The sequence below is a fragment of the Tenrec ecaudatus genome, chromosome 11 (assembly GCF_050624435.1).
Source record: "Tenrec ecaudatus isolate mTenEca1 chromosome 11, mTenEca1.hap1, whole genome shotgun sequence".
NCBI classification, from domain to species: Eukaryota; Metazoa; Chordata; class Mammalia; order Afrosoricida; family Tenrecidae; genus Tenrec; species Tenrec ecaudatus.
In genome coordinates, this window is record NC_134540.1 from 151,779,324 (window position 1) to 151,794,959 (window position 15,636).

Below are 15,636 nucleotides of genomic sequence, written 5' to 3' on the forward strand. Positions count from 1 at the left end.
TGAAATCATACATGCATTGACCCCCGGACTCAGCGGTCCCAAACTCTGGGAACTATCAGAAATAAGCACCATTTGCATAAGGCTATATTCACTGTGGCATGGCCTTGCTGGAAATGCAGTCCCGTGGTTTCCAAGGCACACCAGCACAACCAGCGGGAAGGCAGGCACCGCTACCAAGTGGACACAGATTCATAACAATGTCACCAAGTGCTCCTCAATCACTGAGTTCAAACCTTGCGCCTGGTGCCGTGCACTTGGCTGGGGGCGAGGAGGAGCATATTTGGTCCCAGAGGGTCCAGGAGCGAGGCTTGAACATCTGGAAGGAGCTACACAGTCAACAGAATCAACCAGGATTGCAGGTTTGGACCGGAAGGGTTTCGTTACTTATTGGAAGGCCCATGAGCTCATTCTGAAGGAACCCTGATGGTATAAACAGCCAAGGACTCAGCTGCTCGCCCAAAGGTTGTCGGTTTGAGCCCCAACCCCACTCCCAGCGGCTGTGCAGAGACAATGTGGTCATCGGTTTGCCATGACGGCAGGCCAAGTCAACCTCCTGTGGCAGTGGGGACTGCTGGGGAGGCAGCCGTAAGACAGGAAAGGGAAAATAGGCGCTACCACGGGAGTTTCTCCAGCATGCCAGGAGTCCCTGGGGAGGAACTCACAGTGGGACCGTCCTGAGCACCGTCCTTCAACGAGGTTCTCGACGACTGCTGAGACCAGACTGAAGACTGCGAGAAGGTCCGGTTCCTCAGCGTGGGGGTGCCAGGAATGGGGTTCTGCTCAGGTTCCTCATGGTCCTTCTTTAACAGGGAACCAAAGTCGACCCCAGATTTCAGGAACTCGGTGTAAGTCCCCTTTTGCACCACTGTGCCCTACAAAAGAATGGGAAAAGACGTATTTGATAACACTGATCAAATAATTTTCCACCAACACAAAGCAGGGGAAGAAAGCGCGTTTTTTTTTCCTCATGTTAAATCATTTTATTAGGGGCACATACAACTTATCACAATCCACACATACATCAATTGTGTAAGCCACATTTGTACATTCATTACCCTCATCATTCTAAAAACATTTTCTCTCCACCTAAGCCCCTGGCATCAGCCCCATTTTTCCCCTCCCGGCCACTCTCTCCCCTCCCTCATGAATCCTTGAAAATGTATAAATTATTATTTTGTCATAACTCACACTGTCCGATGTCTGCCTTCACCCACGTTTCTGTTCTCCGTCCCCCACGGAGGAGGAAATATGTAGATCCTTTTAATCAGGCCCCCTTTCCACCTCACCCTCCCTCTCCCCTGCAGGCATCGCCACTCTCACCACTGGTCCTAAAGGGATCATCTGTCTTGGATTCTGTGTTTCCCTGTACTCAGTGTATATCCCCTGTTCTAGACAGATTTGTAAGGTAGAATTGGGATCATGATTGGGGGTGGGGCGTGTGGTGGAGAGTAGCTACACTGCACGCTGACTGGTTCATCTCCTCCCCCCAACCCTTCCGCAAGGGAATGTCCAATTGCCTACAGATGGACCTTGGGTCTTCACTCTGCACTCCTCCGCATTCACAATATGATTTTTTTGTTCTGATGATGCTTGATAACTGATCCCTTCGACGCCTTGTGATCACACAGACTGGTGTGCTTCTTCCATGTGGGCTTTGTTGCTTATGAGCTAGATGGCCGCTTGTTTAACTTCAAGTCTTTAAAACGCCAGACACTATATCTTTTGATAGCCAGGCACCATCAGCTTTCTTCACCACATTTGCTGACGCACTCATTTTTCTTTCAGCGATTGTGTGACTAAGGTGAGTAGCATGGAATGAAAGTTTAATAGAACAGTGTCCTTGCATTGAGGGAGTACTTGAGTGGAGGCCCAATGTCCATCTGGTACCTCAATACTAAACCTATAAATATATGAACATAGATCTATTTCCCCCTCATATGTAAAATTATTTGCATATGTACATGACTTTATGTAGACCTCTATAAATGCCCTTCGCCTCTTAGCTCTTTCCTCTATTTCCTTTGACTTTCCTCTTGTCCCACTATCATGTTCAGCCTTCATTTGTGCTCCTCAGTTACATTACGCCCTACAAAGCCTCCTACACCCTCCTCACCACCGATTTGGATCACTTCATGTTCCCTTGTCCCTGGGTTTGTTACCACCACTACCTTTCCCCTACCTCCCCCTCTCCCACGCCCCCAGAACTGTCGGTCCTTCGTTTCTCCTCCAGATTGGTCATGCAGCCTGTCTTATTTAGACAGACCTGCGGAGATAATAACATGCACAAAAACAAGACAGAGCAAAACCAAGGAACAAAAGAAAGCAAATGACAACAAGAAGCCAATGGCAAAAAAAAAAAAAAAAAACAAGAAAGAAAAGCCTGTACTTAGTTCAAGGACTGTTGGCCTTTAGTAGTATTTTGCAATTGAGTCCGATGGGGCACCAAACCCTGGACCTAACAGCTACTTTTGGTATTCTCTGGGGACTTTGTTGTTCTGTTGCCCTTGCTGTTCTGTTCCAAACCCTTAGCGTTTTGCCTCAGTGTGGTGGTGTCAAATCAGGTGGAATTCCCACACTGAGTCTCCAGTGTTGTCACCTGTAGGGAGATGGGTCAGTGAGGGATGTTGTGTCTCATAGTGGGGCCGGCCATAGTGGGGCCGGTCTTATCTATGGATTGGCTGCTCTGAGAGGGAATCTCTTCATCAAGGCTTGGTGGGCTGGTATATGCTGCTCTTCCCCCCCGCCCCATGTGTTCCCATGTGGTAAGCTGATCTTAAACTATGATTTTCATCAGTAATATCTGGCTTATTGGTGTAGCAAATCCATATACTCAGCAAACACATAATTGAGCATTCTGTTCAATGACAAACTTTGGGTTTCATGGGGTTTCAAAGAAATGTATAATCATGTTAAAAATGGAAATCACACACAAAAAATGGAAATCACTGACACAACACTAGGAGCATTTAAGGAAACAAACAGTATCTATGCCAGTGGATGTATTAAAATAGCATTAATAGGTGAGATAGAAACTGTCATAGGCCTCAGAATACTCGGGGGTTCAAAGAAGAGTAAACTGGGGAAGACACCCCAGGACAGAAACCTGATACTGAAAAGGAGGATGTATGTCCACATGGTTAAGAGTGAATGGACACACCTTTGCTGATCATGGCCCTTGTGTCCCTGCTAGAGCTGAGCACATGAAACCAGCCCTGAGCCAGGAATCCATGTGATGAATCATCACGGTCTCCATTTTGAAGCGGCCCTCAAAACAATAGTGAATATTCATAAATTTGATTTTATTCTTATACCAAAAGAATGGAGAAAGAGAAAAACTAAACGCTTGAAGAGTGAGAAAGAAGTTTCAAGCCCACAGTGAGGGGTCATCTGATCAAGGGTCTGTGGAAAAATCAAGGGTGCTAAGGTGCCAAGTCAAGGAGGGATGCACAGAGCCACCATTTAACCTAAAGAGATCTTACACCATGCTGCCCACAGCCACGCTAGCCTAAGCCACCCTTGAGTCTTCTGGGTCACTAAGACTACTCATCTGCCTCCTCGCTTCCACGGCTGTCCTTCCATTACATCAAGAGAGAACAGAATCCCAAATTCTCATTGTGTAAACTTTCTGGAACAGTGCAGATTGGATGAACCCCCACCCCATTCTATGACCCAGAGAATATCTTTAAACCTTAAGGTTTAAAAAAAAAAACTATCCCCTTGAAGGTTTCTTTATACCAAACAATGGTTTAGCGAATTAGTGAAGAATGTCTGCTTTGAACAGTGGGCTCTCTTAAAACTACCTATGAGCTCACTCTGACAACAGCAAGACCAACGTTGGATAAGAAGGGGGTTTACAATGATGGAGGAGGACCAAGTGGGAAAGGAGAGGGAGACTGGCTGCAGCCTCACTGATGTTACCAACGGCATCACACAGAACGTGCAGAAATGGTTGTGTGTTTGCTTGAAATATTTTCAATAACACAAAAGGTAGTTGTAAAAAAAAGCCCATATTTAGTATCTTTGAAAGCTTACTAAACGCTCTTTATTTCCCACGGTACAATACTATGTCAAAAATCACTAGTGGAATGTGGAAAACAATTTAACAAAGACTTCTAGAGTTGACTGCCCTTTTCCCAACCCCCTGAAAGAGATCAGGCTTTCTCTGGACCACATGGAAGCTCCCTTCCATCACACGTGCAGGTCCACCAGGCCTCTGCTCTGGGCCTATCTTCCTTCACAAGACTCTCTGGCTATTCCTCACAATGAAAGGTTAGTGCCTTTCTCAGGGTAGAACCTCCCGAGCCCTGTTCTGGTCCAACTCTCTCTGATGCTTTTCCCCAAGGAGTGTGTCCATTCACGTCATTCAGGTCCCCATGAAGAGTCACCTGCTCAGACAGGTCTGTCTGATACCAGTATCACTCCAATAGCTCCTGCAATGTATCTATTCCCACTACGGTAACAGTGACTTTGCCTTATTACCCCAAACAGGCTAAAGAACTGGCTGCCCAGGATCCTGGGTGCCTCAATCAAGGGATACCCAACCACATTATGGTGCTCATTAATGACAGACATTCTTTAGGTAAACTGACGTGCTTAAAGGAATATGAATATGTTAATAATTTAATAAATATTGATAAGTGTACTTGGACTTAAGTCACAGATGAGATAAAATAAGACCAAAATGATAAATTTTACTACCATCAACAATCTCTCTAGAAGAATTATCATTTTATAACTTTGAAATACCCATTTAATATACTTTAGGGTTTTATGGTTTCTATAAGCCTTTCAAGTTCATCTTCAAAGACACTGACCAATAACAGTTCAAAGTGAAACATGCACTTGAGGAAGAAGAGGTAGTTTGCCAGGATGCCCAAGCACTGCAAACAGGCCGTGCCTTCAACCTACCTGAACACTAGCCAGTTCTGTAGCCATATGCAAATTACTTACATCTTTCAGTATCAAAATCTGACTGGCAGCTTTTAGGTATTGCAACTGATGAGTCACTAAGATGGTGATCTTCTCGTGCAAGGTTTGACAAATACACCTGTGAATGGGAAGGTGCAGTACACAAGGACACATTAGTGGGGGTACACCGGGGGACAGACCCACATTCTGAAAACACGCCAAGACCAAGTCACCACGGGCATAAAGCAGCACATTCTGAATATAAACGCAAATACAAAAATAAATTAAATATCAATCCATGAAAACAATTTCAACCTCAAGTTCACTGGCCACACTGATGAAATGGATAACTGAAGTTCCAAAATATGACAACTCAAATAACTAATTATTCTATCTCTAAGGCAGGGAGTCCTGGTAACACAGTGATTATGTAACCCTCAAGGTCAGCAGTTCGAAAACACCAGCCACTCCTCAGGAGAAAGATGGGACTTTCTACTCCCATAAAGAGCTTTACTCTTAGAAACGCACAGGGGTGGTTCTGCCCTGTCGTAAAAGGTAACTAGGAGTCAGCATCGACTTGATGGCAGTGGGTTTGGTTGTTTGGTGGGGGTGCTAGGGCAGGTAGGGGAATAGAGAGATGCAAACATGTAAAATGTGAACCTTTGTTTTGGGTGCCTAACAGACGTACAAAATATCCCCCCAAAAAGATCATAGATTCTTGATAACTGCTGCCAAAATATATTTTGTAGACCATTCTCCCCACATACAACTCACTGAGGAAACAAACATGTTGCCATCCACGGGGTTTTCATCTGCAGATCTACCAGTGTCAGTGGGTGAGTTAAAACCACCCACATTTAGGCTAACCCGCAAGGGTAAATAATTTGTGCCACCAACGACCCTGATGTAATCTTCCAAACAAATACCTCCCCCCCCCCCCCGCCCAAAGCGCCTGTGTGCACAAATAAATTGAACCGCGTATCAGGGCTTCTACGCTTGCAACCTTTATGGGAGGGGGCCACCTGGAATGCATGCTGGATTCAAAAAAGGATGTGGAATGTCGATTATCAGTGCATGTACCGGATGCATGTAAGCTGAAAGCACAGAATACTCCTGGGCTATTGACGATGCAGAGGCATTCAACTGTGTGGATCACACCAAAGTCTGAAGAATGAGATTCTGTGAACATTACACTGTGCCCATGCAGAACCTGTACAGAGACCAAGAAGCAGTACCGTGGACAGAACCGGGGGATGCTGCGGGGCCTAAAATCAGGGAATGTGTGGACTGGCATTGCATTTTCTCACCATATGCTTCAATCTGTATGCTGGACAAATCACCTGAGAAGCTGACTTATGTGGAGAAAACAGTTCTAAGATTGGGGTAAAGACTCAAAGATTGGCGTAAGGACGTCAGCCAGGGAAAGATATGACAAAATAAGAATTTATAAATTATCAGGGTTCATGAGGGAGGAAGAAAAATGAGGAGCTGATGCCAGGGACTTAGGTGGAGAGCAAATGTTTTGACAATGATGAAGGCAATGAATGTACAAACGTGCTTTACAGAATTGATGTATGTATGGATTACGCTGTGTTATATGAGCCCCTACTAAAAATTTAAAAGATTGTCATAATATTCATTAATAAACAGCATATGCAAATGAATCATTTGCTGATAGTGAAGAGGAGTATTAATGAAAATCAATAAGGACCACTCCTCAACATTAACAAAAATCTTTACCACTTGCCCAATAAACAGCATCATGATATACAGAAAAGAGACTGAAGTTGACAACGATTTAATTTTCCTGGGGCCCACAATGAATGCCCATGGAAGCATTAAACAAGCAACTACCCCATCGGGTTGTTCTCTCATTGTCACCACCAGTTGGAAGCAAGTTGATGGCACTAGATCAAAATGAGGTAGTTCCACACATTATTGCTTTAATCTGAAAATCCCAAAGGACTAACTTTTCGCTTTTGACATACCTTATTTGGTTAGTTCATGCCTCAATTTTTTTCACGTAAATAAATGCTTCGTTAAACTTCTTACTAAGGCTTTCAATGAAACTCTTTCTCCCTCATTCAAAATTATCTCCCATTAATCCCTTTATGTAAATCTGATGGAAGATATTAATAATCAACTGTGATGAGTTGATGTACCCAATAAGGGCTTTAAAACGTTTTCTCCCCAACATTTTTGTGATAAAAAGGTGACATAGTCACATAATATTGTCAGTTGATGGGTTAAAATTTCTTTATATTATCCTGCTCTAAGTAAAAATCCCAGAAAGTATTCTATTTTATAATTTTTTTAAATCATTTTATTGGGGTCTCATACAGCTATTATCACAATCTGTACATACATCCATTGTGTCGAGCACATTTGTACATTATTGCCATCATCATTTTTTCTACTTGTGCTATTGGTATCAGCTTTTTTCCCCTCCATCCCTCCTTCATGAACCCTTGAAAATTTATAAATTATTATTATTTCTTCATGTTATTATAAAAATTATTTTATAGTATTTTAAAGAATAAGAAATTCCAAGAAGTGTCCAATTAAAAATCACTGACTCAAAAACCAGTTACTCAACTCTTAATCTACATAGGGGTCGAAAAACTGTGGAAAAGGAAAAATCAAGAAAGAATCTCTACTGTTATTTGTTTGATCAACAAAACGTGAGGGGGCTTCTAAAATTCGACGGGGAAAATGTAATGAAAAGATAATATAATTTTCCCATGAATCTTTTGAAGTTCCTTTGTCCTGTATTTGGTGAGCAGCTACAGTCCTGGGCAGGCACTGTTCTGAAATTGGATTAATCAACAAAGTCAATAGCAGTTCATTCATCAGAAGCACAAAGGGTAAACAGAGGCAAGGCAGTGTGGCAGAGGGGTGTGGGCCTTGAAGAAAAAGTAAAAGACCGTGAGAGTTGCTATCTCTCTGGAACGCTCAGGAGTGGCCTCACCAAGGAGATGACAATTGAGCCACGAGGCTGGGTGGACCAGACATTCCGAGAAGTGGTGTAGTGGGTCCAATGGCTCTGGACAAGGTGCTGCATACGGGCATCTTCGTGCAGGTCAGACGTTTAGTGTATGTGGAAGGAGACAGGTGGTGCATCAGGGACCACGAATAACCAAGTATTGTAAAAGCAGTGGGAAGAGAACAAGCCAGTTGCCACACGGAGTTGATTCCAAGTCACGGCAACTGCATGTGTGTCCAAGAACTTTGCTCCCTTGGGTTTTCAAAAGCTGGTTTTTCTGAAGCAGACACCAAGCCTTTGCATTGGAAAGTGCTCTAGTTGGCCTTGAACATCTACCCCTTGGTTAGGAGGCAAATGCGTGAACAGGTAAGAAGGACACACTTGTGCACAAAGGAGGAGGAATTAAGATGGGAAGTGCAGGGTCTGCACACTTCCTTTTCATCTTTATCTTTTTTCGCTGGTCTATCATGTGTAGTGTTCAGGTGGAGAGATGTTAGAAAGAGGAAATCTCACCCAGGGAGACATAAGTCAACAGAGCTGGAAAATAGCAGGTTTGTGTAGGTAAAGGGCTGGGGAAGGGCATGAGACAGAGTACAAAGAATCCCATTTGACATTATAGGGTCTCAGAACTGTGTCCAGTAGATTAAAATTATTTTAAAAAGGAAACAAAGAGGTCTATCAGAAATAAGGTAAAAATCATTAGACCCACTAACTACAAATTCCAGGCTAAAACAGTCTTTACTCTCAGCCTTTCTACTTTGATACAGAATCAAAGATGTAGAACATGGTATCCATAACACCACGGACACCATGGAAAAAAGATTTGGTGACATTGCTAATGATATGTCAGCCAAAGAAAAATCCTGCATTTCCCTCAACAAGGTTGTTGTAGATAACAAAACACCCTTAGAGTTCCCTTTAGGTCAACAGGCAGAGTTTATGTCTTTCCTGATACTTCTTGTTATATTTAGATTAATGTCTATGAAAGAACAGAACATTCAACAAATTTACCCAATAGCGTCACGATTCCACACATCTCCCCAAACTGACTTCCCTCTGGTCTTGATTTCTTTAGTAATCCAAAGGCTTTTGGAGCAGATCAGTATTACTGATTAGATTAATAATATACTTGTCATTGCTATTAGTACTAGCAAAAGTTATATGAAAGGTACTCCTAATGTGATTTCTCAGAAAACTATCATGCTATCCCCCAAAGACAGATTCTAGATAGATGATAGATAGATAGATAGATAGATAGATAGATAGATAGATAGATAGATAGATAGATAGACAGACAGATAGACAGATAGACAGATATATAGATGTATATATGGAGAAATGCACACAAAAAATATATTCTACAGTTACGTGGCTTTGTCCCATACTTATGCTCACTGAAGACGAGGTCCGATGATAAAGCATGGAAAAGAAATCAGGCAGTGTCCAGGAATCTAAACAGTGACCATCTAAAAGCTGTATCAACACGGATGTACAGAAGAAAACAAACTAAAGGATCTTCAATAAAATCCTTGATCCAAAGGAGGGAATAAGTGAGAGCCTAAATGCGAGGAGCTTTGCTTATAGAAACCTTTGGTCTACAGTTGGAACTTAAATTCACTTTTTAGTCTTGATCTCAGTTCAAGTTCTTTAAAATCCTTCCCTAATATTAGTGACTATTAAACAAATTTAACTACAAAGTTTAAAAAAAAGGTTTTTCGTTGTGGAGTGTCACAAAAGATGTGAAAGAGTATACTCTTAAAGAGGGGTTTGATGAAATTCTGAAAAGAAATGTCCCAGCCAAGTAGGTATCAGGAGCATGTATACCTAAGGGATATCTTAATATCTGTGGTGAAGAATTGACATCACGTGACATTCTGATGACTACCTGCTTCCCCAAAGAGCACCCACTTTTACATTCCTTACATCCGCAAGCCTATCCTAACAAAAGTTCCACTTTAAATGCCCAACACCTCCTCAAATAAGACAATTGATGTGACACAACAAAGTTTTTGATGTGACCTTATAGAATTTTGCTAATAGCTCTTCTGCATCAACTTTGTTTGAGGCTTGGTTTCAAGTCTGTGTTCTACATACCACCCTGGTTTTAAACAAAATAGAAGTTTTCCTTCACTCATACTAAGAAATCTAGGAGGCAGTTCTACACTGGCATCGAGTACAGTCACTTGACAGTATGTGGAAACAACAAAAATATTCTAAGATCTCTAATTAGCAACAGATCAGATTGACATTGGTTCATCTAAGAGTCCTTAACCTCAGTTGCAGAATCGCAAAGCTTAATAACCTTGTATAGACACTCATGTATGAAGTAAACACTTCACAGTCAGAAGCTTCAGTACACCACCACCTTTCATGGCATAATGTTCCATCCAATTGTGTCACTTGTTGAACGCATCCTCCAGTTGCTGCTGAGTGATTTCCCAAATTGCATTCATGCTCCAGGTCCTAAGTATCTCCAAAGAATGTGATTCTGATTAGCAAACAATAATCTTAACAAGCTTGTTCCTAGCAAGTCTCTATCCAAAGTCATTAAACCTTAGAGGTGCAATGCTCCGGTATTCAAAGAAAAACTTGCCAGAGCTTTTGAAATGTAGATACTTTGTAGCTATGTCCTCCTGTCCCTTACTGTCCCACTCCATGATGACAGCAGTGTAAGGGCCCAGTATGAATTGGTCTTTTGAGTGATGGAGGCGTTGTGCTGCTGCCCACCAAATGGGGAGGCAGAGTTGTGGCTCAGGGGCTGGGGCAAATGGAACAAAGAAGCTGAGTCGCTCCTATCACCAAAAGGGGTGGAAATCTCGGTGGCAGCCTTTGTGCCCTAGCGTTGAACTCAGTCCTAGCCACAAAGGCACTCTTCTGTGACAGTCAAAAATGCATCCAGTCAGGAATCAGGGGGAGAAAGGATAGCAGAACAAATGAGAGCTGGCAGCATGGCCAACGGCTACGGGATCCTGTTCCCTATACTCAATAGTTCTCATTGCTATGTGACACAAACGACATCACCTAGTCAAGAAGCATTAAGGAATCCTGATGTCTTCCATAGCTACTCAAGCTTCAGCGATGATTAGACCTTGCATCCCAGTCCTAGAATGCTTAACTCACTTTTAATTTGCTATTAAGAGCCTACGCCAAGCACATCCCCTTCTGTGTGTTATACAACTACTAGCCTCCTCTACTTGAGGAAACGGAATTGCTTTGAGCTGCTTTTCAGTCTCTAACTCATGATGTCCCCATGAACCATGGACATGCAGTTGTTATTGCCCGGGGTTTTCATTGGCTGACTTTTGGATATAGGTTTCTAGGCCTTTCTTCCTAGTCTGCCTAAAAGCTCCACTGAAACAGACTCCGCTTCAGAGCAATGCATAAGCATCCAAGGACTATGGGGTGATGGCTATGCATGAAGTGCACTGGCTGGGCATAGGATCCAGGTCTCTGCATGGAAGGCAAGAATTCTACCACTAAAACACCATTTCCCAAGGAAAACCTACTTTCCTGCTTACTGGTATTTTCAGGTGTCTTCATTGTTCAGATCGCACCTTAGTTCTCTTACTATCCCTTTCTAATCAAAAGAATTCAATCCTTTTCTCGGCCTCTATAAATCCTGCCCAGACATCAGACCACAGGCAATCTTCCAGCAGGCCCAGTTGACACTGAGCTTTACACATGAAGCTGAATGCTTGTAACTGCCCATTTCCTTTTATCACTTACCATCCTATATTGAGAAAAGCGGCCTTGGTGGCGTAGTGCTCATGTTAGGCTGCCATCTGCAAGGTTGGCCATTGGAAGCCGCCAGGTGCTCCATGGGAGAAAAGTAGGGCTTTCTACTCCCATAGCGGTCAGTCTCAGAAGCCCAAGGTAGCAGTCTTACCCTGTCCGATAGGGCTGCTGTGAGTCGGCACAGTTCGATGGCAGTGAGCTTGCTTTGAGTTTATCCAATAGTAAAGCCTTCTTAAGCACTTTGGGCATGCTTTTTCCCATGAATTTGTCCTGCTAAATACTACGCAGGGACACAACACCTAAGGGCAGGAACAAAATCCAAATTTCCTGCCTCCCTTACTCTGCTCAGAATAGATCCTCAGGCTTTCTGGAGCTCAGTAAGCTCCTTAGTAAGGTAAAGTGTTTCCAATAAAGCCAGTTGTAAGAATGTCTATCTTAGTGTGTGCAAAGGGGCCCTAAACGATGCTAACGGGCCTTAATAAGGGGGAAAATGGGAAGATCAAGCTCAGGAAATTTTTGAGGAAAAGGGCAATCTACGTTGCACAGAAAATGCCAATTATTATCAAGTGGATGCTGACTCATAGTGACCCTACAGAGTAGGTCAGAACTGTCCCTGTGAGTTACTGAGACTCTAACTGGTTACAGGGCTCAAGAACCTCTTCTTTCTAGCAAGGAAAGGGGTTTCGAACAGCTGACCTTGCAGTTAGTTGACCAATGTGTAACCACCACACCACCGGGCCTCCTTTATAATTCATTAAATGATCGTAGAGATGCTAGAATTGTTCTGTCTCGGTGGCTAATCAAGAGTCCAGCCCAACACCTCAAAAAGAAGAAAAGTCAAATTCCAGAAACACAAAATAAGTATCGGAAGTTAAGTCAGATTCTAGAAACTTCGTTGACCCTGAATTTGGAGTGGTGGGTATGAATTCTTCTAAGAGTACAAACCCCACTCTGGACTACAGAAGCCAGTCTGATAGGAAACAAATCATTCTCACGTTCTAGTGGTCGCTCAGTTCCTTTCAGTCTACGTAATAGCAAGCACAAACCAGTAAGACTTTTCCCTGGAAGCCTTGTGCTGATACGGAAAACTTTAATTCTAAAGGGTTATAAAAAAAAAAAAAAGGTGAAGGGGGGAAAATCCAAAGACCAAGTGAATGAGTTCCACTCTTCAAAGTAAAACTGTCCATCATTGTTCTTTTTCTGTGCTCTGAGGATTCATCAAATATTTCTTATCAATTTCAAAAAAAAACCTCACTGCCACTGAGTTGCTGCTGACTCTGAGTGACCCGATAGGCAGAGTAGAACTGGCCCCTGTGGGTTCTCTGAGGTGGTCAGTCTTTAGTGGAGTAGAAAGCTTCATCTTCCTCCTGATCAACTGCAAACATCAGGAGAAAACACTCATAAAATGTGTTACCTTTTCCTGAACTCCCTAAATTGAGCATGCGTTCTACCCCCTCCCACATACTCAAAGTGTGCGCTACATCTTCCCCTGCTGACCTTGCACTTGGACAACGTTTATTTAGATTGGGTCTCCTGCATCGGGAGAGGAGGAGGAGAAGAGAGACACACACCACAACGAAAGAATAAGCTGAATTTGCTGAAGCGCGAGGGCGTTTGCCCGAGTCCCCTCTGCAGGGAGCTCCCTAAGCAAGAATCACACAACACGCACAAACTCACAGTTCAAACAAGTGCCTGCTCACTTCCGCATCGACGGCGCTGAGGGGGTCGTCCAGGAGGTAGATATCTGCATCTTGGTACACTGCTCTAAAGAACGTCAAGAGATTAGACAGGAGAAAGTGCCACACCTCCCTCCGTTCCTGCCTGGGAATTGGGCCGCACGGAATGGTCCCAGCCAAGGACCTCACACAGTTCCCAAGCCACAGTAAGCAGATTCGACGTGTTCAGGACAATTACCAGGAGCCTCCTTGACATGCACAACAACACTAATAAGCTGGCTTCTATGAAGCCTTTAAACCTCAAAGGTGCAAGAGAACTTGATAAACATGGCCTGTGTCCAAAGGATGGGGTGATATGCACCCGTCCACTTAGCACCAGAATGCTTCCATCCACCTTCATAGTGTTGCTCAAAGGAGGAGCAACATGAATTGGTCTCTGGCTGGTGGAGGTTGAGGCTGACTCACATGGATCGGGTGGCAGGAATGTGGGAGCTCAGGGTGGGGACGTGGGTAGTGGGGATGGGATGATAAATTACGCAGGGAATCTCTGATGCCACCCTAATGCCCCGCCACTGAACTGCAGTTACCTTGCAAGGTTGACCCGTGCCTTCTGCCCTCCACTCAGAGTGGCTCCCCGATCTCCTATCACGGTCAGGTCTCCATCCTCCAAAAGCTGTAGGTCCTACGGAGAGTAAGGGAAGGAAAAAGGAAAAACTGAAGGCATGTTTGCCGACTGTTATCCTAAACTTCACGCATGACTTCTTCAGGAACAAAGACATTACTTGAACAAGAGCAATGAATGTAAATTGGAGGTGGTGAGTTACAATCTTGCACTGTTCAGAACACTCGTGAGGCTTTTGGTTTTGTCACTGCACATTTAAAAAAAAAACAGATTTATACAGATACTGAGCACCAACGGGATGTGAGGCACTGTCTGGGGCCAGGGAACAAAACAACGTTCCTGGAGTTTCTGTAGTAGGAGAACGACGCGCTGCATGGGAGCAAATGATTGGGACTGAGAATGGTGCTAAGCAGTAAACAAAAAGAAGAAATGGGTGTAGAGGGGTGGAAGAAAAATCCATCTTATTTAGAGGGTCAGGAGGGTCCTGTGAAAGGTTATGCACAGTAGGGCGAAGGAATGGGTGCATGCCTAGTGCTCACACAAAAGCAAGAGGGTAATAAGAAGCAGAGCAGAGCCCGTCAACGGGGTGTGGGTGCAGGCGGAGAGCTGGTAAAGACCAGCCATCCTGGTGTCACCAAATTATATACGTGAGAGGGAAGGATCTAGCAGATGCCATGTTATCTCTTTTTTACAACAATTAGAAGACAAAGAAGAAGAAAGCTCATGGAAGAGGCAGGAGGAGAAAGCGGGGTGGAGGTGGGCTGGTTGAAAAAGACATGCCACGTATTTGTCCTGAATGAAATGAGTCTTAAGGTTGGGCAAACAATGGCACAGCTGGCCTAGGCACAGTAACAATCGATCCTCCGTGCATCGTTCTGGGCAACAGATCGGAAGGTGGCAAGGGTGAAAGTCAGGCGCAGGCCTGCTCATCTCTGCAATAATGGCCGTAGATGGGCCCGCCTGGGGTATCAAGCAACAAGATCTTTGCAAAGCAAATGTGAGCAGAAAACAAGGGGGCCCTGGGATTTCCATGGGAAGCAAGTTCTTTCACCTCTCTATCCTCTTGTGCAAAACAGTTTGGAGGAACAAGTCTGTACAACATGGAACCAGGGAGTAAATTCATTATACCTCACTACTGATTCACTGTAACTCACTACTGATGTCTGATGCCTAGTTTCTGATCAAACAGTGAGCCAGGAAATGAGGAAACAAGATTGTTTCCAGCATAACCACCACCAATAGCGCACCAGGCCACACAGGCCCACACTACAGATTCGTCTGCTTGAACTTCATCTGAGCCAAGGCAGCCATTATTATGTAACACTGAATACTAGGGTCTCCAAATGAGCATCATTCTCTGACTTTGTTTCCTTAAAAGGCAAATGCCCAGTCTTCCACCCATCCACTCACTGCCCGGGCTTTGTTGCAGACAGCCCTCCTGATGTGTTCCTGCTTGGTTTTTATTCCGATTGGATGTTGCTTTGTGGACATTCTCAAAATAGCATCAAGTTGGAGCACAGCAATGTGAGTCATTTCCAAGAGCAGGCACTTTCTTTTAGCACAGTTAGAAGGTAAGTCCGTGGGCTCTCTCTCGGGGTAGGGCACTAGCCCTCTGAGTGTGCCTGCCGTCAAATCTGCCAACTCTTTAAGGGTAAGCCTCCGCTGGGGGAAAAAACATGGAAAAGAATTGGAAGGGAATAAACTGAGTCAGG

The 15,636-nt window shown here is 43.9% G+C and overlaps 1 protein-coding gene across 1 annotated transcript in view; it reads right to left on the reverse strand.

Annotated features, from left to right (window-relative positions):
* The window catches only part of ABCC4 (ATP binding cassette subfamily C member 4 (PEL blood group)), a 257,587-nt gene that overhangs the window by 135,613 nt on the left and 106,338 nt on the right, over nucleotides 1–15,636 (reverse strand). The window contains exons 12-15 of the mRNA XM_075563536.1: nucleotides 13,890–13,984; nucleotides 13,304–13,390; nucleotides 4,951–5,047; nucleotides 663–872 (exon numbers count right to left, since the gene is read on the reverse strand). Of these exons, the coding sequence (XP_075419651.1) occupies nucleotides 663–872; nucleotides 4,951–5,047; nucleotides 13,304–13,390; nucleotides 13,890–13,984 (489 nt within the window). The remainder of the gene's footprint in view (nucleotides 1–662; nucleotides 873–4,950; nucleotides 5,048–13,303; nucleotides 13,391–13,889; nucleotides 13,985–15,636) is intronic.